The sequence below is a fragment of the Clavelina lepadiformis genome, chromosome 8 (assembly GCF_947623445.1).
Source record: "Clavelina lepadiformis chromosome 8, kaClaLepa1.1, whole genome shotgun sequence".
NCBI lineage: Eukaryota > Metazoa > Chordata > Ascidiacea > Aplousobranchia > Clavelinidae > Clavelina > Clavelina lepadiformis.
Window position 1 is genome coordinate 5,905,255 of NC_135247.1, and position 26,050 is coordinate 5,931,304.

The 26,050-nt window shown below is 37.1% G+C and overlaps 2 protein-coding genes across 3 annotated transcripts; both read right to left on the reverse strand.

Moving 5' to 3' along the window:
• Window positions 1–1,935: 1,935 nt before the first annotated feature.
• On the reverse strand, window positions 1,936–25,375 carry LOC143469169 (uncharacterized). 2 transcript variants are annotated; one of them, XM_076966759.1, is made up of 6 exons: window positions 24,537–25,375; window positions 23,875–24,383; window positions 22,072–22,266; window positions 21,847–21,917; window positions 2,889–3,052; window positions 1,936–2,464 (listed from the first exon to the last, which is right to left on the reverse strand). In XM_076966759.1, the coding sequence occupies exons 1-6, from the start codon at window positions 24,642–24,644 to the stop codon at window positions 2,132–2,134; spliced, it is 1,380 nt and encodes a 459-aa protein (XP_076822874.1). In that variant the 5' UTR covers window positions 24,645–25,375; the 3' UTR covers window positions 1,936–2,131. The 2 variants fall into 2 exon arrangements, with proteins under 2 accessions (XP_076822874.1, XP_076822873.1); XM_076966758.1 differs by lacking the exons at window positions 1,936–2,464; window positions 2,889–3,052 and adding exons at window positions 20,408–20,948; window positions 21,439–21,602 and having other exon boundaries at window positions 24,537–24,776.
• On the reverse strand, window positions 5,236–6,075 carry LOC143468586 (uncharacterized). Its single transcript, XM_076965901.1, has 2 exons — window positions 5,956–6,075; window positions 5,236–5,802 (listed from the first exon to the last, which is right to left on the reverse strand). Exons 1-2 carry the CDS (start codon window positions 6,061–6,063, stop codon window positions 5,236–5,238), a joined length of 675 nt encoding a protein of 224 aa, XP_076822016.1. The 5' UTR covers window positions 6,064–6,075.
• Window positions 25,376–26,050: the final 675 nt, after the last annotated feature.

The following is a 26,050-nucleotide window of genomic DNA, read 5'->3' on the forward strand; positions in this document are numbered from 1 at the left end:
TCCCGTGACTCAGAGCCAACGAGCTCATTTAGGAAAACTTAATGTGAATAAAGAATGGTGTTTATTAGTGTCACAATGTAATAACTTAATGCGTTTGTCAGATTATTATTGTTCAGAATGGTTTTATCCGACGATGAAAATCTTTTATAATTACTACCCAGTGATTTTTGTGGGCATAATACGCATGACTGCTCGCCACTCACGTGATTCTAAGTTTGTTTTTGTTTGAGGTCGCATGTCTTGTATATTGGACTTTGTTTGGTAACTATGCGGATCGTCCCGCCACACAGATGAGAGTTTGCAGTCCTGCATACAAATAAAAGTGTCGTCTTCCATACCTGACGCGGATACGCTGTGCAGTGAAGTTCAGGAGCAGAAATCACATTAACCGGGTGAAATTAATCATTAAAAGAATACTATGTTGAAAATGTACGAGTATATCGGGTGTGTGTGTTTATATCAGACCATGTACCGATAGTTGTGTTTTCCAGTCAGGTTGACGGTTGACTGCTGTTAAAATGGAAAATACAAATCAGTTCTAGTTTTTTATTGATATAATAAAAGAAACGTACTAAACTTTTTACATGTAACTCTAAAGCACCAGTTTAAATTATATACGCAGCGTTAAATTTTTTGTTTTAAGTAGTCAATTGGGTGTAGTGGCTCAGAGTAGCTTTAGTTTGATACAAACGAGACCAAATGGCTCTTCCAATGCTAAAGGTTGCCGACACGTAGACTGGAATGTCCACCCATAGGACTGCTGTTGACAATGACAGAGTTGGGGCAAGAAATAAATATTCCAACAAAGATTTTTTCTCACCTAATGTCGATAGATAACCAATTTATTATGATTAGACTCTATATCTTTTGTTCCTGTAAATCGTATACATGTCACGCGATTATTTTTTAACTTGCTTGGGTCGCTCTTGCTATGCTATTGTAACGTTAAGTGGATTTGAGACTCTATTAAAACTTGTGAATAAGAACGTTATTGTGTTTGGATTCAAGCCTTTCGACATTGGCTTTAACTTTGTGCGTTTTATAATTGGCAAATATCTTCCTGAGGGTGGTCTTTGTTATGTAATAATAGAAAACGGATTAAAAAAGTTTTGCAAACTTAACGATGTCATGGTATTAGTTGTGTGTTCAAACACGGATGACAAGCTCTTGGGGATTTCAAACGCTCAATAGGTTTGCTATGGCGCTTTTTCGTGGCAGTTTTTTTGACGCAGGTTGATAACGACTCATCGCCACGGGCTGAGTGGTAATTTAAGTTTTTTGCACAAATCCCTTACAACTAGATTTGAGCAAACTGTCTCTACACGACATTTGCGTGACCCTTGACTGTTTATTTTCTACCCATGTTGTCTACTTTATAAGGAATAGATTAGAGATGCAACGAATGCCTAGACCATAGGCAGAATGCATAGGTTTGGCATTTAAAGTATTTACGTTGATATATCTATATATATGTAAATGGTTTCGTCTACCACTTGACACCAACTTTATAGGACAGGGTTTTTCACCCGGGGGCATGGGTTTCGTTTTCCGAAGGCCACGAGCATGTGCCTCACTATTGAACTATATAGTGTAGTAGTATGGGAATACGGCAAAGCGGGACACATGTTTCTCCAGTTTTCAAATTTTGCTGTGAAAAACTTGCAGCGCATAGTCTACTTCATACCCTGCAGTGAAGTTAAAAATGTTTTGCAATAGCCAATCTACATATTTTTATTGATGACCAAGGGGCCATAGATATTTATGGTCGCTGTGAGAAGGCCAAGATCTATGAAAGGTAGAGAACCACTGCTAAAGGAAGTCTTACGCACTTGACTGAACCCTAATTATTTTTCATCACAAAACGCTTCCCTACTTTGTATACCGAGTTTTCTTATACACTCTCTTAATCTCATGAAAAATACTGGAGACAATATGTTTGAATGATTTAATGTTTATTCTTGCAAAATAGAGTAGAAAACATAATTAATGAACAAAAAGGAATCACAGTTAGTAGACAGAAAAAATCATTGAACGCTCTCGACCAGCAAGCAAAGATAAATCTCACAATGTCAAAATGTTGAAAACCAATGCACGTTAAAATAAATGTCAAAACAAAAGAATACTTCACGGCTTAGAAAGAAAACTTTCTTTTTCTTCTTTCAGTGTTGTTAGCTTCAGTCATCAAACTGAAGTCAACTTCTGGAGCGGACATTCTTTCAGATTTCGATTTCTTATGCTCTTGCTTGCTGGTCAAAGATTTTGTTGTAACTTTAGCAGGAAGCTTGAGTTTATCGGAAGACTTTCTGACTTCGTTTTTATTCTTCCATTCTTTGACTAAGAAACGGCGGAAGGAGTCACGCTCCATCAATTGATACACGCGCTCCTGAGCGAGATCAAATGCGGTATTGTCGGGATGTTGAAGGTTATGCGTTGTGCTTCTTCTCGTGGAGGAGTCGATGTTAATCTAAAAGAGAGAAATTTTTTTTTAAATTGTGTCTTTAAACATCAACATTGTTTCTAGACTATAAATAACAGGGACGGTTCAAAGCTTGCATGTCGTGCACATGCGGTCAAGCCTAAGACTATCTTTACCCCAGATATTATGTCCTATAACAAATAAACACAACACGTTCGCTGCAAACGCCTAATCCCACCGTTGCAAGCTATCGGTACAGCTTGAAATGTTTCAATAAAGCATTGGGATATAATTTGAAGTCTAATTAAACATAGGAATGACAAAACCACACGTAATTTAAACAAGATTTCAATTCGTTTAGCGAAGTAATGATTAGTTCTTATTGAACCTGGTTTAATCTGATAACGATGTAAGTATGACTGAGTATGTAGATGTAGCAGGAACCAATGTTTTGTAATAAAAAGATATTCACCTCTTTGGGGGCATTGACGGCAATATAAGTTTTGTAGATGACTGGTGCAAGTTTAGCTTGCTTGCTGGCTTTTTGTTTCTTGTATGTTTCAACCTCGGTCCAAAAATCTAAGTTTTCTTCGCTGAATTCTTTCTGCAGGAAAGCGCGAAAGGCCATCGCTTGAGCTAGAAATAGAAAATAAACTCTGTGAAAAACGTTGCCATGTAGCTACATTCACCTCGCGGCCTTGCGTGCGAGCAAACCGATGGTGGTGATAGACAGCAATACATCGCATTCTAGGGCAAGGAAGATTACAAGGCTAAATTGTATTGCATATACACAAATGCTAATACAAATGCTACGTTGGAATAGAAATACTTACATTTCTTTTTAAGAAATTCACGAAGTGTTTGAACCGAAGTGGTCGTGTTGGTACTTTTCAATGCGTGCAACCTGTGATTACAAAATAAAATATTTTAATATAGGTTTTTTGAAATCTAACAAAAGTAATAATAAAATAACAATAATAGCAATTACTTTTACTAAGTTAGTTAAATTACGGGTTATCAACTAACAAATAACATAATAAAACCGTATTTAAACTTACGGATGAAAGTCACTTCGGCGCTTCTTTTGAACGAGACTGGTGTCGTTCTTGTAGCTGCCAGAGAGATCAAACGAATTGTCCGAATCTTGGCGGCGATGCCGTTTCGATGGAAGATGAAATAAATCCGAGCTGCCGATTGATACAGGCATTGTGATATTTCTAGTGTGTTTAGATCTTTTCACTGAACAGGTACGTCTGAAATAAAAGATATAACATTTGTTATTATCGAACGCTTCAACTTGTAATCATTTCATTAATGCATAGAAAATATTCTTTCGGATGAGTTTCCATAATCTCTTAGTCTGTCAACTGCTTTATGCTTAACTGTCGACTCAATAGACAATCTGAAGGTCTGCCAGCTTGTGCGCTCCTTATAAACCAAGCGAGCTTTCCTTGCTTTTCTTTCTAGAGCAACATTGTCTTCTGCCAAAGCGTGGTTTATTATAAAGAGAAAACAATCTCCACACTGATGAGGCTCACTTTTACTCTCTCTCTATTTCACAGATTAAAGGATAAGTTTGCTTGCACGCGAAAGTAAATAACTACTTGAAAGTATAAACTAACCACTCGCTAAGCTGTGACGTCACATCCGAATGCGAAAAAATATGGAAATACTGAAGCTCATTTTACTGTAAACGATCTCGCAGAGATATCAACAGAGAGGTGAAAGCGAAACAAACTCTCTCTGGTCTCCAATGATCATTAGAAATGTTTCCACATGGCTTGATCGTATACGTTTCAAGCAATATCTTTGTATGCCCCGTGCATGAATTCGGTAATACTAACAGATATAGCAGGTCTATATTGGAATTTACAAGTTCATCTTCGCCCACGTTAATTAATGCATTGTAAGCTGTACAATACTGCTTATCGGTCACCATGTTGTCACCGTATAGCAGAGCGCTAAATATAGCGGACTATTAATTCATTTATCAACTTTGCTATTTGATTTATATGCCGTAAACTATCTAGCGATTTACCAGCGGCGACACTGAGACAGCAGCACTTATGCATGCTTCCAGCGGTCCACATATTTCTTCAACAAGTACTTACAGCGGCGACCGGTTGATTCTCCCTAAAACAGCATGACTACGCATTGTTATCCTAACGTCAACGCTAATGAAAATTGATTACCCATTTACGAGTGAATATTCTCCTAATTTCGTATTAATGCACCTGTAAGTTTCTCTATAACGGGTTTCCTTACGTACAAGTAAACCAAAGTTTTATACAGACGTCAACCAAATTGCGTTACTGTAGCTCGTGAATTAAGTTCAATGTGGTTTGGTGAATAGACTGACGTGATGACGTTTTGTAGGTTATTGCCTGTTATCCTTAAAAAGGAATGCGACAACGATAAGCTGCTCTTAAACGTCTATCACCGCAACTGTAAGTTAGGATAATGTGTAATACATTAAAAGAATGTACTTAGTCTCGATGGCGCTTTGAAAATAGTTTGAGATTTTATCAATGACCATGTCGTGCACAGAAGGTTACGTTTGCGTGACTAAAGACATTTAACAGATGTCAGATGGCCAAAGGCAAAAACGTAGTTTGTTTATGTTTCCGCTGTAATACCTGGTACCAACCTCGAAATTGGCTACTCAAACAAGAATTCAAGCCACAGAACACGCAACAACTAACATATGCGCTTGATTAATTTTTTCTGGGATTGTGTGGTGTTACGCTTAATCTATTACAGTTTTCGGGACTGATGTTTAAAACGGTTTGAGATTCACAAACCTCTACAAGCTTACTGGATTATTTCAATAAATCATAGTTTCTATATATACACAAACATTTACAACAAACGGTGTACCTGCATCCGGCATTTGCTTGCTCCTCCTTGCTTGCCAAGTTCTCTTTTGTTGGAGTTGCATCGGAATCGGATTGGTAATCCACGGACAATTGGGGAGGTTGGGATCTTGCGGCATCTTTACCCTCCCTCTTCCGGCTTGTCTTTTCATTTGATGAAAAGGCTCCATTCGGCGTCCTCAAGATGTTGGATGGTGTCACTCTACTTACAATTCTTAATGCCACGTTTCGTACCGGAGTAACCACACTTTTCTTGACTCGTTTCTCCGCTTTCGCTAGGCCTCGGAAGCTAAATCCGGACAATCTCCTCTTCGATGTTGCTGGAGGAGTGACTGAAGTATCAAGCACAGATTCTATGCTTGTGTCACTGTCTATGCATGACGTGAAGGAAAAATCGGATTCTTCGTCCACATCGCTTGCTTCGCTTACCATCATACCCAGTGTTATTGATGTTGATCGCGTGCGGGTTTGTTTAAAGTTCCCACTTTGTTGGGAATTGTCTTCATTGGGTACCTGGAAATTTAAGCTATAACGTTAAACATCAGTTAGAGAAATACATAAGCATAATTATCAAAACTTACATGCACCTCTATAATCCTAGATTTTACAAATAGTTTGACCACAAACTTACAAAATACAAACTGACATGTTTGATAAAATTCATACCTTGGTGACGTCCTTTTTGTTTCTTGCAAAGAAAGGCTCGAACGACATTCCGCGTTTTCTCTTGCATTGGCCGTCACTTTTCTGGCGTTTTTGCCACAATGAATCCATCTTTTCGCACTGTTGCAAAATATAGCAAAAATTTTTGAATGAACTTTGAAAATTTGACCAGTTACCTCAGCATGGAATACCAAGTAAATACCTTGGTTTGAATGCTAAGCTTATTTATAGGAAAGCAAAACCTTTTGATGTGTTTCTTATCATCAGTTTGTGTTAAGTGGCTATTTAATTCACGATACCACACGTTCATTTGCGCAACAATACACGGTAAAAGCTAAAGCGTTGTTATCGTTTTTCGCTGGAAACACCAAGCGGTAAAGCAGCTGTATTGTTATCGTTTGAAGTCAATCGTTTCAACTTGATCCTCATGAGTAAAATAAACTTTTATCCTTTAAATCATTCCATCAAACAGTTTGTGTTTCTTTAATAATAATTCAAAGGCAGGCCTAGTATAATGCTTAATGCTGTACACGACTTCTATTATTATTTAATCATTTGCAAAATATTTTAATCCGGAAATATTCTTCACCACAATGAGGATTTTGCGACAACAGAAAACTCTTGTAGATTCCCAACTGCCATTAGCTGGTTATGTATTGACATTAATGATTTATTTCACATTGAAATACTCTAAGGTCACCTTTAATCCTTCAATTTTCCTTAGAATGAACTAAACAACTTAGCGAACTCTGAACTGAAGGTTTGACCGCCATACTTACCGTACTTGGTTGTATACGACACCACGACATTAATCTACTTTAGATCATGGTTGAAGTTTATTTCAGACGCAAACGTCATGAACAAGCCTTAACCGCATATTTCTGAAGGGATAGATCACAGTGTTTTTAAATGCCGACAGTAGGCTGGCCGTATAAGCCTGCATTTCAATTGATGATTATAAGTTCGTTTATAGCAGTGAGACCACTCGGCGTCAATACACGACATAGTTGTGAACTGTTATAATAATAAGAGTTTGTAAAGTATCGTTTGTTCATCATACATTTTCGGTCAGTAGCTTACAGTTGATTCTTTGAAATAGCAAGACAACATTTTTACTGCAATTCTTTTATAGTATTGTTGCTCTTGCTCAAGTATGTGAACGATCATGATATCGTGGACTGATTGTTGCTGATATTTATCAACTAAAACAACACAAAGCGAGTCTCCCTTAATAGATGGTTGATTATCTAATCGTGAGAGTTACGTTGCAGTTGGTTCAATCAAAGACCAGTTCAACCTTGTGCACGAGAAATGGAACAAAACACATTTCTTATATCAAGATAAGTGAAATCAGCAAACCAAACAGTGATAATGCATTTTGTTTTCTTCAGACAAGTTAGCTGAGTGTGAAAAAAAGGCGATGACCATTGCGTGCGGTCGACACGTAAATTTGTTTGATATGCTGCGGTTAATCTGCCGTCAAAATAAATTTCTTTGATAAATGGTCGTAGTTTTGTATTTGCATTAGTTCTCATTGATGTTTGTTGCACTTAAAATTACCAAGTATAGCATTGCATTGCATTTCTGTAATCACCGCAAAACATTCAGTTTTTGATGTTGAGACTTAAATATCTAAAATGTATCCATGTATTTAATAGAAACGATGCTTTTCACACAAAATAATCTCAACTAAAATTATTTTGAAGAAAATTACTAATTTTATTCCGTGCTCGTGTTTAATTTTATACAGTTAATAAAAAAATTTTTCTAAATTACTGTTGAAATTAAATTTTGGAAGTGTCAAGCAATGCATCGGCTTTAAGACGTTTCCTTTTGATCATTACGTCAAATTTCGCTTTAAAGCATTTTAACATTTTATAAAATGATTTATTTGGAACTTTTATTACACACATAAGCACAGTTATGTTTATGTGTTGGGTTTATTTAGTTAAAGGAAACCACTATATGACTAACAAAAAGTTGTCAATAGGAACAAAATTCATAATAAATGATGATGAAGTTAGTAACAGCAGAAAGACATATTCTGGAGACACAAGGAAATTTGTTGCTTTGGTTTTGTAATGCTTAATTGCTGAACTCAGATTATGCCCAAATAGTATACTTTGCAATTTTGCAATCTTTCAATGATCAATTTCAAAGCGAAATGGAACATGTCAAACCTATAAACACGCGCAATGCTCTAACAAAGTAGTTTAAATTTCAGAATTTACAAATTTGATTATAAACGTTATTCTTATATATAATTATCATAAAGACTCAACAACTTTTGAAAGACATGTTTCGTTCTATGTTTGCAAGTATTGTGAACATTTCAGGAAACAGAAGATGTTTGAAAATGTAATTAAACAAATCTTTTCTTCCTTGTGAAGTCTTAAGTGCTTTCATTTAAACTTTCTTTATGTCCTTTATATAACCTGGGTTGTTAAATGAAGTTGCTGTTTTAAAACGGGGAAGCAGAATTTAAGTTTTATTTAAACGACAAGCTTATCGTTTTCCCAATATAGTATTGAAATGTTTTTTACGCAATTTGTGGAAAAAAATAATCTGCTATCACGCAACTTTTCCGAATTCGTGTCTCGCACGCAAGGGCATACCCGTTACCTGATAATTCACCTTAAGGTAATGATCAGAAAACAAACATTAAAACCACAGATGTCAGATTTGTGTGCAAATAACAGGCTAGGGGTAGACAGAAGTACTAAAGATTTTCGTTTACATCTAGTGTTGTTCAAAGGCGCAAGCAAAAAGTTCCGGTATCGAGCGGTTGGTCTACTCTAAACAATTTGGCATCATATATTATATTTAATTATATCTCCTTCGTTCGTTTATAAAAGTTTATTGGCTATCTACTTGAAAAATAAAAAGTCCAGCAGTGTAGTGAAAAGTCGTCCTATATATAACAATTAAATGAAAATCAAAATTGCAATAATTAAAACATTCCACTACAAATAAAAAAGTAGCGATTAATTATTAATGAATGAAAAAAATTCTGATGCTATACTGTTTGTACAATGATTATCTTGTTGCATTATACGACCTACTGTCACGAGAATATCTTTTTACACCTGTTTTATAAGCACTGCATTTTAATGTTGGAACACCCGATTTGTAAAGCACTAGTTTACGGTGTAAGCTGTTTATGACTACTTAGTGTTTGCTTTATATTTACTACCCCGTAAACTGTTAGGGAGTTTTTACCTTGGTGTGTGCGTGCACTGTTTTTCTGCTGCATTATGTTATACAGTAATTTCGTTGCTTCATTTGTGTGTGCTTGCGTATGCTTGTCGGTTTTCATGACTTCTCTCGCACTGTCGCACTTCTTTACCATTTACACGTGCAGGGTTTTTCTTAGCTTGTTTCTTGTTCCGCGTCACCGCACTACCCCTGTAGACCTATTTGGTAATTAACGCCCCACGCTTATTTTCTTGCTATGTGGCCAAGATTAATTCTGTGTTAGGTCGGTTGCTTGGCTGGCAAGTGCTTGGTGGAGTTGAGTTAGTCTACGTTTGGTTTTAATATAGAGAAGACGTTTGTTTTTATCTAAGGAAGACTCGTAAAAATAATAGAGTCTGGCTAATTGACTAGCCGTTAAAGCGGGGAGCTTACCTGGTCAGAAAAAGTTTGGTTACACTACAACTTTGATATTTTAACCACAATGACGATGCAATGATCACAATGACTTTGACGACAATGACGATGCTTATGTTGAGTATTTTTATCATATTCATGTCGAGTCTATATCGTCCCTTATCCTTTTGATGATGCCTTCCGCTTTACCATCTATTCATCTACACACACACGTTTTCCTGACTGACTTCGTAGTTGACCGTTATCGCAATAATTGTGCATCCGATACAAGTTCAAGGTTCCGATCTCGGAAATTATCTCTCTTCTATAGCTTCCACAAGTCTTTAAATTCTGATTAATGTTTCCTCAGTTACACAGCTTGCTAGACATTTTGTCTTATCTCTTCTGCACCTTGTGCATGTTTATGAAATAAAGCACTCATCTGGGCAGAGATCAAGCCGAAAATCTTTAAACAAAGATCTGCGACTGGTCTTGCAATTTTGTATCTTTTCATCTACCATCCGAGGAAGAAGGTTGGTTTGACACGTGTGCGACATTATCTTTACGACTTATGACATTTTATCCAATTTTCACATATGGCATGCTTAATATACAAAGCGATAAGTGAAATAAATGTCCCTATGGCCTCTAGTCTATAGTTGTAACAACAAGGGTCATGTTAGAATAAGGTGGTTTTTGATAAAAATGGCCCCGGCAGAAGATCTCAGGATGAAACTGGACGGGGTTGAAAAATTGTGCTTGGATAATTGAATTGAACAAAAATATGAATTAAATATTGTTTTGAAACATTGTTAGATGTGTTCTGTAAATTTTTAGTATAATTGCATTCAATTCAGTTTTGCATTTGTACGAATTTAGTAGAAGTAAAGGCGTCAATCGTAATTTACGAAATAATAAAGTCACGGTAAAAATGTGGCGCTTACCTGCTATCATGATAATTCTGAGTCGCGCGAACAAATTCAGGCATTTGAACCAGCATGCAACATTTAAAGGACAACAACAACCATTTATGGACTTCCAGAAATCATCTCACGGCACTAAATGCACGCAAGCAAACTTGTGTTTAATGATGCGTCTGCTTCATATAGTTTGTAGGCAGGGAAGCATGTTAATCGAAATAAAAAATGTTTCGGTCACTTTAAGGAAGAATTCATTTCTCACATAATTTATTCGTCATTCCCTAAAAATAAAGCTCCTATATGACTTATTGTTGATTTAAAAACTCCAAATCCTTAAGCAGCCTTTTCAGAGAAAGGATATTTAGCAAGATATTTGTGTATTTTTTTTGCGTTATATAAGATACAGAAGTGACAGTTCTATATTGTTATGTAAGTTTCAAACGGAAAATTTACCTTAGAAATTAAAAACAAATTATTATTATAAAAACAGAACCCGCTATTTTAAAAAGAAAGTAAAAGATACACAGGGTGAGCTTATTGGAATGGAAAAGTACAAGCTTTTTTGTTACAGAAGTATTTCTTTTTCTTGTCGAAGAGAACTTCACCAGATGGTATCTTAGTTAAAACTGAAATAGCGTGCTAAAGACTATTCACCTTAAAACTATTTCCGCACGGACAAAAAAAACGTTCGTTTCTGTTATAAAGATTTTTTGTTAAATATTTTTGCTCTGAATAATTTTCAGACGACAACGCTGAACAATATGATCCCATTTCTTCGAAACAATCAGTTCTAGCGTTCGAAAGTAGCAAATGGTGACCCATAAGTGACCCATCAGCATTTGTTTGATAGATTGCGATAATATTTATCGGAGCTAGTTCTATCCTATACTTTTCTGTGTGAGATCATATTTTAAACTTGCTTTATAAAAACACTACACCGCAAAAAAAACCTTGTCAATACATTAATATTACTTGCGTCAATATAAGCTATGTGTTGACTGTCATGTAAGGAGAACATTACATTTAATTAGATTATAACGTCTTTCAATGGAAAACTTATTACATGTCTTGTTTATTAAAAACTACCAATTTAAAATGAGTTCAAGTATATGGAGATTTATAAAGGCTGGAAATTAAATTAAAATTTAAAGTTATGACAAATTTTGATGAATGACGATGAGAATGATGAAGAAAGATGAAGAATTAAAGTGTTGAATTAAATATTTTAAAACTATATTAGATTAGATATTAGATATTTTCTGTTTCGCCATTTCTAAGAAACCTGATTATATTTTTGTTTTCTAAGCATAGCTTTAGAAGATATCTTAACAAAATTCTTCTTCGAACACGTATAGGCCAAGTTTTTGCGAAGAGATATTTCAATGTCGATAACGTTGTAAACATCCGTACATAACTGGCATGACACCATGTTTTTTACCACTTAATTAATTAATTAAAACAATATTATCTTGTACAATTTTGAAGTCAGTCAGATTCCTTAATAAGGAGTTAGCCTTGCCCGAGGAGCGTACTTATTTTGTTGGCTGTCAGCTTACACCACGTGGACTTGATTAATACTCTGTGTCATAAATGATCTGAGATTAGAGACCCGTTAGACCAGAGGTGACGAACCTGCGGCCCGCCAAACAATTTTGTGCGGCCCACCAAACGATTTGACAAACGCCCATACATGCAAGGCATATAGGACTTATAGGAATTAGGGTTGCCATACCGTCCGGAATTTACGGTTAAATTTTGCGTCCGGGAGACCAGCAGTCTTGAACGAAGCGTCCGGTGAGACCAGCAGTCTTGAACTTTCTTTCACCTGTTTCTAATCTTTGCGCAATGCGATATCAAAAGCTGATAGCACAATTGAGTCGCAGCAGTATGTCTTCAATAGATTGCCGCACTCAATCGATGTATTTTTTGCGGCCGCGGGAGCAGCTAAAAATCTGCCAAATGAAGCGGTTGTGCTTGAATGCTAATTATTATGCAAAATGTTAAAAAAATTGTGCGGCCTGCTTGCTCAGCCGTAACTGACAAAGTGGCCCGCGTCATCGAATAGGTTCGTCACCCCTGCGTTAGACAAATATAAAACATATGCGTCATAAAGGGATTGTTTTCCAGGTCGCTAAGCTAAGTACCAAACAGAGAAACGTTTACAAAGGTTACTATGAGAGTAAACGTCCTATGAAAGTTAGTTCGGTTGTGATTTTACTGTGTTGTTGTTTGTTCAAGTTCTTATACCTGCGACTGCAAATAGCGTTTTCAATACCAAGCTTTATAAAGATTTTTTGTGAGAACAAAATGACATCATTTCCGGGCAATCCAGAGACAATCACTAAAACAAACACTCCTGACTTTTATTGCTTTAAAACAAACAGAATTATGTCGTGTAGTAACCAAAGTCGAAAATAAAAAGCTCACCATTCACCACAAACACTTTATTTTTACTTTTTGTCATATTTGGAAGTGACGCACAAAACATTATATTGGTACAGACTTAACAAAACCTACAAAGAGTGAATACTTGAAACTAAAAATAAGTAAACTCAAAAACAAAACTGAAATACAAAAATAACAGACAGCAAAGCGTTAAAATTTATTGCTGCTTACTTTTATTGTTTTAATGCTGAAACGATCTCGTTACGATAGTTCTTGTAACATCCTGTTGGAGCTGCATAGCCTAGCTTGAAGTAAAGTATGTAAAAAATTAAAGCTTTCATTTGCATCATTTAAAGACCCACAACCATCACGTTACAACTTACATAAACTCACATTTGTATTCTTGCGTAATTGCGTCGTGACCAAGGCATGTTAAAAACAACAGTCCGCAGGTCAGAGCACAGAAGGTGCTTGTAGTTACAATTAACGCCACAGACAGTCCATGAAACACGCTCAACTATACACGCTCTCAATATGTATAGAGGCCAATCGTTTGAAGTTTATGTATTAGACTAATATTTCTAAAACTTAAGGGTTTGCACATGAATTTATGGCAGACGATTTTGGATTTCGTCGCATGTTTGAAATGGTTATAGATTTTGCCTGTTTTCTGTCTTGAGCGTCGAACGTGTATTTTGTCAAATTTATCTAACTGAAAATTAACCTCAATCGAAGTAAGGAAAATCATATCAAGTCACTTGCACGTGAATCTATCGAAATGGTTTAATTGCCAGCCAATTGAATTTTATCTCTAAGGTTATCTCGACACCGGGCGCCAAGTGTTTCACGCTTATCTTCACCAAGATGCTGTTGTTAGGTGGATATCAATTTAAAACACTTAGTGTTGACTCCTGTGCTTCGCGACGCTTGTGGCATGCTCTCCGTTCCAAGGGGATATTGATGTGTAAATATTGCCCGGTTTGTGTCACGAAAGTGATCCATTGCGTACAAGGCTTTGGGTTACATAAGTCACACACATATGGGCGTGTTTTCGACTCCGCTCGGTTGAGAATGTTTTCCATTTTCAAGGCCATTGGGGGAGATGCTGTTGACGTCGTTTCCACCTCGTCACGACCACAGGCCAGCGATATTGTCTGTTTTTATGACATCGTGACTTTGCAAGCTATATAGTCCTAATCTTTCATTATCTCTTGTTTATTGACAATTTAATCTAAACGCACCCTTAATGTCCACGTACTAGCACGCAAGTATACATTTTATCGAATTTTTAATCACGACCGGTCGTAGTTATAAAAGTAAAAGTCTTACTTAATGCTATAAAAATAGCCCGTCTATGTTTAACTTATGTTGAATGCTTCTCCCATCGGAGTGGGATCACGTCAATTTACCGTGAACAAATTCACCGGCGACAATTGGTCGTGGTCAACTGACCGGCAACAAATTGGCCGGCGACACAAATCAACCGCTACGCATTTTATTTTTATTTTTTACGCAAATTAGCATTGTTGTTTATTCAAATTATATGATTTAAGTGATAATATGATTTAAGGTCAGTTGGTTCTAGGTAAATTTACGTCACGGTCAGTTGTCCCCCGGTCAGTTGTCCCCGGTGAGTTTGTTCGCGGTCAATTTCCCACGGTTAATTGTCCTGGAACCCATCTTCTTCTTCTTTCGTATGAGGTAAATTGAGGCGGGATGTATCCATTACATGGGTTTCTTGTAGAAGGATGGTGGTGACTTTGTGGGTGCTCACAAGGTGTTCCAAGATGTTGATTTTGGCTTTTGTGAGACCTTCAACATTCAGCTGTAGCAACGTGACACCTTCCCGTACGGCAGTTCAAGCTGCCTGCCCTAATGAGGGCACATGCTTCGGGTCAGTATTAGGTTGCTTGGGCTGAGATCGCATTTTGCTAGATAGCTTGATTGCTTGTTTGCTTTTCTCAGGTTGTTGATATTAGCCTGACATACGTCAGTTTCCAGGATTCACCACGAGGAGGTCATCAACTTGAATCCCCGTGGAACCCATCGGAGTCATCGTGGAAGCCATCGGAGTCATCTTTAAAACTAAACGCGGCTTCATCGTGGCAACTCATGAGATCCTAGCCCAAAAATGTCCCACATTTTTAGCACAAAGCATGCCGGTCAGACCATCTTGTTCTTCACAAATTTCATTGTCTTTTTGCAAGATAGATATCGGCGGAATGACAAACTGTCACGTTTGCCCCTAGGCTGTGTTCTCTGTACACTTCTTGGCGGTGATCAAAGTCCTGTTTTAATTAATTTTGGTCAGATATATATTAGACCGAATAGAATCAGGATTAATTTTTTTATTTTGCCGTTTCCAGTGTTTAATAAGAGGACTAATTTTTGTCACGTTCGAACCCCAGTCACGTCATGATAATGCTTGGATACGCCTAACTCACATCATAGCCTACGTACACATAAGCAACACTTTCTTGTTCGTTGAAAATATTTTAAGATTAAAACAAAACTCTGTGAAACTCTTAACCTGTGTTCTTAACAATATTTCTATTGGAGGACTGTATGCTAGCAATCGTTTGGATTAATTGCAACAACGCCGAAGTCAGAAATTGTGATAAACTTGTCCTATCAGGCAATATTTATATTTTATTATCTCAAAGATTACTGTAGTGAATGACAAAACATACCCAACTTCACTCAGTACTTTTCATCAGCACGACTGTTTGGTTGTTATACTTTTCTGATTAAAGGCTTATTCCTTGAGCAAAGGTCAAAGTGAAATTTCTGGAATAGCGCTAAAAGTATCACCTTTTTGGTTAAGATTACATAATGTTGCATCTGCACGCTTACATAACGGCATCATGCCAAAACAATGCTAAAAACAACGGCCTACAGGTGGGCGCTAGTGCTTAAGGCCACAGCAGTTAACGTCACTGGGTCATCAATGACACAAGTTTGAGACGAAGACGGAGACGCTCGAAGGCGATAATCGTTTCAAGTTTAATAGTTTGTTTGCAAAATTAATAGGGCTTTAGACATGGAAGCGTGTCACTGATAGCATGGCATCAACCACCGAAGTAAACATTCTCAAAATTTTAAGTAACTTTCCTGGTAAACACATTTGCCACCTGGCAATCCTGCAAAGTTTACGAGTTGATTCTCCGACTGTTATCTGCAACACAACGGACTTTAGTCGACGTCTTTGCGTCCGATTACAAACTTTTCTTTCGTATTAGGTAAATTGGTGTTTCGTGACGTTTCGTAACGATCCAATGCAATTCATTTGTATCAAAACCCAGTTTTTACGAGTCGCATTCACAGCATACCGCTTGGAATGTTCAATGATAGGATGAAGATAGTTCATGAAACAAATTGCCTTTTGCATAACTTTTTTGTAGCTCTTGGCCGGAGCAAGATGGAAACCAGAGCAACAATTTTATAGTTAATGTAGATACGCTTGTTCACAGAGTCACGTGACAACATGAATGCATCCCACACAACGTTTAACCCTTTGCGGTCCAATTTATTTTTACCGTTTCGGTCAGTCTAGGTCCAATTTTTTTTTATTGCATTTTTGGGTAGTTTTATATGTGTAGAGTACGGCTGTGAATTTTTTTTGTCGAAATTTTTTTTAAATTTTTTTTTTTTAGCGTTTTTAAAAATGCTACTTTTCGCAATTTTTCGCAATTTTTTGCATCATGTATTTTCTAGACAAAAGGTATCACAATATTCAAACACTTCTGTCGTTTATTCAAACACAAATTCCGTTTGTATACAAGTAAAATTATCACACTCTTATCACACTGTTGAAATTTTCTGGTGAACTCCTGTATGATGCCTGGACTTTGGTCAGTCTTTGTAGGTGACTTGGGTGTGATATTTTCTGAAACATTCTCCCGGATGAAGTCCAGGTTTTCTTTGACATGTTTCACAAAAGTATAAAGTGGTTTTCCTTTGTTCTTTGGTGTTGCAAACCATACAATTCTTTGTGTGACCTCTTGCTCCTTTTTTGATGAAATGTGGTAATTTGTTGAGGCGCTCAGCAGAATCGCTTTCACTTGGCCTTCCTCGTTTGGGGTTCCTGTTGCGGACGTCTCCTATAAGTTGCACAATCACCTTGTTTCTGTATTGTAGGTGTCTTGTATCTTTAAGCTGTTTCATCTCCTTGTAAACCAAGAATGAGTTAACCATGCATACTTCAATCAACCAGAAAAATAGCTTTCTCCACCACCGCAGCGTTTTTCGTGTGAAGGAGTATGATGCGCAGTAATGATCAGAAAGATCAACTGCGCCCATATTAGCTGTGTAATCACGGATTACATCAGGTTTCTCTACATCTTCCTGCCTCCCATTTCGCCAACGACTGTGGGGTGCAGTGTCCGCATTGTGCCAGGTGCTGAGCATCAGTATCAAGCGTTTATCTTGCCATCCAAGTGCTAGAATATTTTGTGGATGACGGTATGCTTTCAACTGTAAATTTTTCAATCGCAAACGCTTCACTTCAGTGGGTAGCCCAACCCTATTTTTCTGGATAGTTCCAGTAAGGTGGATTTCATTCTGAAGCAGTTCTTTTGCTAGAGTGCAGCTTGTATAAAACCGGTCTGTGTATACATGATAACCACTTGCTCTGACTTTTGACAGCAGCTTGCCAACTAAATGCATCACGATTCTCGATGTAAACGGCAGATCTTGACGCGACAAATTTTCTGTAGTAGTTTTTCCAAAATAGGGTTCAAAAGCTGAGATATACCCAGATTCCGAGTCAGACAAGACATACACCCGAAGCCCCCATTTGGTAGGTTTTGAAAATATTCCAATTCTGTTTCTGGGATCTTTTCCAAGTTTGGTCCCACATCAGTAGCTGTAAATGGGTGATGAGGAAAATCACTGTCATTATCATGCCATACTCTCCATCCATTAGGGTCTACAACATCATTAGAGGTAGATCCATCACTGTCTGAGTGCTCATCTGGATCAGAGCTCCCATCATCACTCATTTCCATATCTAAATCAGAAAAATCACTCTCTTCATCAACCTCCATGTCTGAATGATTTTCATCTTCAGAATCAAGCATTTCAAGTACATCATTAGCACTAAACCTTCTAGCAGCCATTTTACTATAAACAATCCAATACTATTTACTACAACTCTCGTCTGTAAGGTAGTAATAAAATACAATAACAAGCAAAATTCATTATTGCTGAGTGCAAGAATTGCTCATGCCTACCCCAGTTTTACTAACTGTTTTCCAGTTCCAACTTAACTTCAACTTAACAAAAGTCAGGGAAAAACCCTAATAAATACCATCTACTATGTTCCAAAATCGATAAAAAATGTTGTAACATTCTTAGCATGTTGGTAGACCCGTAAAAACCGCTGTACACAAAAGTCATCCTAGGGATGTAGGTGGACAGCAATACATAATTTTGTTTATCATCCCAGGGATGTAGGTAGACCGCAAAGGGTTAATGAAAAGAATCAGATATTTCCTTGGGTATTTCCTCGTTAGGAATAACGCAAATAATAAATTGGGCGCAAAAATTCATGTTTACAATGTGTTCAATTTAACTGTGACAATGTTTCATTCGTTTCATTGATTATGACAGACAATTACCTTCAGACAATTACCTTCGGGATTCACCATTTCTCATTTTAAAATTCCCTTTTTGCGTTGACGACATTAAGGAGAAAAAATTCCTCTATACAAAATGTACACTTAAATGATTGAAGTGTAGTGATTTTCTTTGCGTTATAGACACGCGACGTTATAGACAAGCGATGATTAAAATTTTTCACTTTTTGAAATTTTTTGCACGTGGTAAATTAAACCTATGGTTTTCGCATAAGTTATACTTAACGATTGTTTTCTAGAATATAGCAGTAACTTTCCTGAACAAATTTAACGTCACGCAATGAAACTAAAAGTGACGCATGCATTTAAAATCCAGCATCAATAACAATCCATTGCTATCATTCTTCGCTTACTGCAAGTACCGGTACTGAGAAACGTTATCTTTAGCTCGTTTCGATGCACTAGAGTTGGAGACTTAATTTCCTAAATACTTGTTGCATACTTTAATGTTACGCCGAGTGCAACCATGATTGGTTCCTGTACCCAGGAGAGTTACAAAGTTCACTGGTAATGGTTGCCATGAAGAGCTTGAACCGGACATTCTTCCTTAGTTGTGCAAGTTAGACTGAATAAAACGTTCCAGGAAGTCGCCTAAACTACATACACAGCTGCATTCCTTGCTTTGATTTATATGCAAGATAGTTTTACTTGGTCTGGTAGAGGCCCGGGATCATGACGCAAGCTACAAATTCTGGTATATTTCCAAGATTTATTTCTGTGCGAAACATCCTGTTGCAATTAAAATAGCCTCGAACACGTCTCAAATCGGCTTTTCATTTACGAAACAATTGGGTTTACGTATATGCAGACGTGAATGCTATGGTTAAAGCACAGTGTTTGCAACATGTACTCAAAATCAGATAAACAGAAATCCAAACAAGTTATAACTTATAAGGTTAATATTGCCATACAGTCAATAGCCGATGCATTATATGACATCTGCATTCTTTAATTAGAAAGGTAATCACCCTTTCTTTTATCGTAACTCGGGGGAAATGTTAATAGGAAGCAGTCGAACAGCTGTAATTGTCGGACGAAATCCTGAGACTGTAATGTCCACTCATGGGGCTTGCTGTTGACAATGACGGAGTTGGGCAAGGAATACTTGCTACATTGCTACAACAAAGAATTTTTTCCATCTAATACGTATCGCTAGATGAACTATTTATTATGATGAGACTATATACTGTAGGTATAGATGTCACGCGATTAAGTTTTTACTTTGTGAGATGCAGCTCGCTTTTGCTATGTGATTGTAACTTTAAGTGAATTTTTATTAAAACTTGCGTATAAGAACCTTATTGTGTTTGGATTTTAAGTCCTTCCACATTTGCTTTTATTTTACATAATTGAAAAACCTATCTCTAAGGGTGGTCTTTGTTATGTAAGAATAAGAACTGGATTAAAAAAGTTTTTCAAACTTAGCTTAATATTAGTTGTGTGTTCAAACTCGGATGACAAGCTCAAGGAGTTTGGCAGCGCATAATAGGTTTATTATGACGCTTTTTCACAGCAGTTTTTTTCTGACGCAAATTGAAAATTCTTCATCGTCATTGGGTGGGAAGTAATTTAAATTTTTGTTGCACAAATTCCTTAGCATTAGTTTTGAGCAAACTCTCTCTACACGAAAATTGCGTGACGCTTGATTATTTACCAGCCATGTTGCCTACCTTATAAGGGATAGTTTAGAGATGCAACGAATGCCTAGGCGGATTATACTGCTTTGACATTTAAAGCATGTACGTGGATATATCTGTATTTATAATTGGTTTCGTCTACCACTTGACACTAACACTCTTAGAAGTCTTACACATTTGGCAAAGCCCAAATTACGGCGGATTACTTTGTCATCAAAAAATCTTCCGCACTTTGTTTATGGAGTTTCCTTACACACCTCATGAAAGATACCGGAGACAACTGTTTTGAATATTTTTATGTTTATTCTTGTAAAATAGAAAAGAAAACACGGAATAATGAAAAATGAAGGGAATCACAGTTATGCTTCCCACAGTCACAGTTAATAGACAGAAAAAATGATTGAAAGCTCTCGACCAGCAAGCAAAAAATAAATCTCACAATGTTGACAACCAATGCACGTTGAAATAAATGTCAAAGCAAAAGGTTCCTTTATGGCCTAGAAAGAAAACTTTCTTTTTCTTCTTTCAGTGTTGTTAGCTTCAGTCATCAAACTGAAGTCAACTTCTGGAGCGGACATTCTTTCAGATTTCGATTTCTTATGCTCTTGCTTGCTGGTCAAAGATTTTGTTGTAACTTTAGCAGGAAGCTTGAGTTTATCGGAAGACTTTCTGACTTCGTTTTTATTCTTCCATTCTTTGACTAAGAAACGGCGGAAGGAGTCGCGCTCCATCAATTGATACACGCGCTCCTGAGCGAGATCAAATGTGGTATTGTCGGGATGTTGAAGGTTATGCGTTGTGCTTCTTCTCGTGGAGGAGTCGATGTTAATCTAAAAGAGAAAATAAGTTTTAAAAAACGTGCCTTTATAAATAAATATTTCCTCCAGACTATAAAAAACAGGGACGGTTCAAAGTATGTATGTCGTGAACATTCGGGCAAGCCCAAGACTATCTTTATCCCGGATATTATGTCCTATGAAAAATAAATACAACACGATCGCTGCACACGCCTAATCCCATCGTTGTATGATATTAATTTCAGGCACAACCCATAGGCGTGTACAAAAGCGTCGCACCAATTTTGTCTCCAAGCTATCAGTGCCGCTTCAAATGTTGTGATAAAGCATTGGGATATAATTTAACGTCTAATTACAGATACGAATGACAAAAAAACAAGTAATTTAAACAAGATTTCAATTTGTTTGGCGAAGTAATGATTAGTTCTTATTGAACCGTCCCGGTTTAATCTGATAGCGATGTAAGTGTGACTGAGTATGTAGATGTAGCAGGAACCAATGTTTTGAAAAAAAAGATATTCACCTCTTTGGGGGCATTGACGGCAATGTAGGTTTTGTAGATGACTGGTGCAAGTTTAGCTTGCTTGCTGGCTTTTTGTTTTTTGTATGTTTCAACCTCGATCCAAAAATCTAAGTTTTCTTCGCTGAATTCTTTCTGCAGGAAAGCGCGGAAGGCCATCGCTCGAGCTAGAAATAGCAAATAAACTCTGTGAAAAAAGTTGCCATGAAGCTACATTCACCTCGCGGCTTTATGTGCGAGCAAACCGATGGTGGCGACAGATAACAATGTATCGCATTCTAAAGCGAGATGAGCCGACAACTCACACCATGTTTATCAAACATTGCTGGTCTCGTAAGAATACAAGACTAAATTCTATTGCATATACGCAAATACTAAATGAAAATGCTACGTTGGAATAGAAATACTTACATTTCTTTTTAAGAAATTCCCGAAGTGTTTGGACCGAAGTGGTCGTTTTGGTACTTTTCAAAGCGTTCAACCTGTGGTTACAAAATAAAATATTTTAATATAAGTTTTTTGAAAGCTAACAAAAGTAATAATAAAATAAAAAATAAAACAATTGCCTTTATTAAGTAAGTTAAATTACGGGTTATCAACTAATAAATAATTTAATAAAAACGTATTTAAACTTACGGATGAAAGTCACTTCGGCGATTCTTTTGACCGTTGCTGGTTTCGTTCTTATAGCTGCCAGAGAGATCAAACGAAATGTCCGAATCTTGGCGGCGATGCCGTTTCGATGGAAGATGAAATAAATCCGAGTTGCCGATTGCTACAGGCATTGTGATATTTCTAGTGTGCTTAGATCTTTTCACTGAACAGGTAGGTCTGAAATAAAATAGATAACAGTTGTTATTATCGAACGCTTCGACTTGTAGTCATTGCATTATTGCATAAAAAATATTCTTTCCTATGAGTTTTCTTAAACTCTTAGTCTGTCAACTGCTTTATGCCTAACTGTCGACTAAATAGACAATCTGAAGGTCTGCCAGCTTGTGCGCTCTTTATAAAGCAAGCGAGCTTTCCTTGCTTTTCTTTCTAGAGCAACATTGTCTTCTGCCAAAGTGTAGTTTATTATAAAGAGAGAAATCTCCCCACTGGTGACTCTCTCTTATTTACTCATTTTTTCATCCCCCTCTACTGATCGAACGATAAGTTTGCTTGCACGCGAAAGCAAATAAGTAGTTGAAAGTATAAACTAACCATTCGCTAAGCTATAACGTCACACCCCTCTGCGAGAAAACAATCAAATGTTGAAGCTCACTGTATTATAAACAATCTCGTAACGAAATCAACACTGAGGGTCCAAGCGACTTCCTGCGGTGCCTTTGTATACCCTGGGCATGAATTTGATAACACGAAGAGACATAGCTTTCGGATATTTAGATTTAAAAGTTCACTTTCGCCCACGTTAATTAATGCATTGTAAGCTTTACAATACTGTTTAACGGTCGCTATGTTATTACCATATACTACAGCACTAAATATAGCAGGCTATCAATTCATTTATCAGCTTTGCTATTTGAGTTTTATACCGTAAACTGTCTAGCGATTTACCAGCGGCGACACTGAGACAGCAGCACTTATGCATGCTTCCAGCGGTCCACATATTTCTTCAACAAGTACTTATAACGGCGACCGGTTGATTCTCCCTAAAAGAGCATGACTACGCATTGTTATCCTAACGTCAAAGCTAAAGATAATTGATTACTAAGTTACGATCGAATATTCTCCTAATTTCGTTTTAATGCACCTGTAAGTTTCTCTACACCGCATTTCCTTTGCAGTTGGCTTACGTACAAGAACAGTAAGCCGCAGTTTTATACAGGCGTCAATCAAATTGCGTTACAATAGCTCGTGAAGTAAGTTCAGTGTGGCTTGGTGGATATCCTGGGAGTTGTAGGTTATACGCTGTTATTCTTAGAAAGGAATGCGAACGCGATAAGCTGCTCTTAAACGTCTATAACCACAACTGTAAGTTAGGATAATGTGTAATACATTAAGAAAATATGCTTAGTCTCGATGGTGCTTTGAGAATTATTTGATTTTATCCAAAGACCCTGTCGTGCACAGAAGGTTACGTTTGCGTGGCTCAAGACATCCAAGAGATGCCAGATGGCCAAAGGCAAAAACGTAGTTTGTTTATGTTTCCGCTGTAATACCTGGAACCAACTTCGAGATTATTTAATCCTTTCGCTTGTCCTGCATCAGACAACGGAAATTGGCTACTCAAACAAGAATTCAAGCCACAGAACGCGCAACAACTAACATATGCGCTAGATTAATTTTTTCTAGGATTGTGTGGTGTTACGCTTAATCTATTACACTTTTCTGGACTGATGTTTAAATTGGTTTCTGATTCACAAACCTCTACCAGATTATTTCATTGAATTATAGTCTCCATATTTACACAAACATTTACAACAAACGGTGTACCTGCATCCGGCATTTGCTTGCTCCTCCTTTCCTTCCAAGTTCTCTTTTGTTGGAGTTACATCGGAATCGGATTGGTAATCCACGGACAATTGGGAAGCTCGGGATCTTGCTGCTGCTTTACCCTCCGTGTCCCGGTTTGATCTTTCATTCGACGAAAAGGCTCCAGTCGGCGTCCTCAAGATGTTGGATGGTGTCACTCTGCTTACAATTCTAAATGCCACGTTTCGTACCGGAGTAACCACACTTTTCTTGACTCGTTTCTCCGCTTTCGCTAGGCCTCGGAAGCTGAATCCGGACAATCTCCTCTTCGACGTTGCTGGAGGAGTGGCTGAAGTATCAAGCACAGATTCTATGCTTGTGTCACTGTCTATTCCAGACGTGAAGGAAATATCGGATCCTTTGTCCACATCGCTTGCTTCGATTACCATCATACCCAGTGTTATTGATGTTGATCGCGTGCGGGCTTTTTTATTGTTCCCACTTTGTTGGGAATTGTCTTCATTGGGTACCTGGAAATTTAAGCTATAACGTTAAAGATCAGTTAGAGAAATACATCATCATAATTATTAAAACTCACATGCACCTCTATAATCTTAGATTTTACAAATAGTTTGACCACAAACCTACATAATACAAACTAACATGTTTGATAAGATTCATACCTTGGTGTCGTCCTTTTTGTTTCTTGCAAAGAAAGGGTCAAACGACAGTCCGCGTTTTCTCTTGCACTGGCCGTCATTTTTCTGGCGTTTCTGCCACAATGAATCCATCTGTTTGCACTGTTGCTGACCACAGGAAAGCTTTTCGAATGAACTTTAAAAATTTGACCAGTTACCTCAGCATGGAATACCAAGTACCTTGGTTTGAATGCTAAGCTTATTTATAGGAAAGCAAAACTTTTTTTATTTGTTTCTTATCACCGGGTTCGGGTTAAGTAATTATCTAAATCACGATACCACACGTTCATTTGCGCAACACTACACCGTAAACATTGATTTTAACACCATTTAGAATGCTATGAGCTTATCTGGAATAAATCGGTGATATGCAGCAGCTGTATTGTTATCGTTTAAACACAAACGTTTTAACTTGATCCTCATTTGTGGAAAACAAATTTGCTCGTTTGATTCATTCCATCAAAGAGTTTCTGTTTCTTTAAGAATAATTGAAAGGCAGCCATATGTGTTACGCTTTATGCTGTACACGACTGCTAGATACATATTTAATTATTTGCGAAATATTTTTTATCCGGAAATAGTCTTCAAAACAATAAGGATTTTGCGACAACAGAAAACTCTTGCACATTCCCAACTGCCAATAACTTGTCGTAGATTAGTATCCATGAGTTGGTTCACATTGAAATACTTTATATTCGTCTTTTAATCCTTCGATTTTCTTAGAATGAACTAAACAACTTAGCGAACTCTGAACTGAAGGTTTGACCGCCATACTTTCCGTATTTGGTTGTATACGACGCCACGACATTAATCTAATTTAGAACAGTTTAACAGTTTATTTCAGACACAAACGTCATGAACAAGCCCTAACCGCATATTTAGAAAGGGATAGATCACAGTGCATTTAAATGCCGACAGCAGGCTGGCTGTATAAGCCTGCATTTCAACTGATGATAATAAGTTCGTTTATAGCAGACCACTTGGCGCCAATACACGGCATGGTTGTGAACTGGTACAGTTATAAGAGTTTGCAAATTTTCATTTGTTCAACATGTATCTTTGGTCAGTAGTTTACAGTTGATTTCTTGAAATAGCAAGACAATATTGTTACTGAGATTCTGTTATTGTATTGTTACTGTTGCTCACGTATGTGAACGATCATAATATCGTGGATGGTTTGTTGCAGATATTTATCACTTAATTTATCTAACATTGGTATCTTACGGTTGATCATCTAACAATGTTGTTGCGTTGCAGTTAGCTGAGTGTGAAAAGAAGGCGATGACCATTGCGTGCGGTCGAGTCGTAAATTTGTTTGAAATGCTGCGGTTAATCTGCTGCAAAAATAAATTTCTTTGACAAATTATCATAGTTTCGTGCTTGCATTAGTTCTCATTGATGTGTGTAGCACTTAAAATTACCAGGTATAGCATTGCATTGCATTTCTTTAATTACCGCAAAACACTCAGTATTTGATGTTGAGATTTAAGCTTTATCTT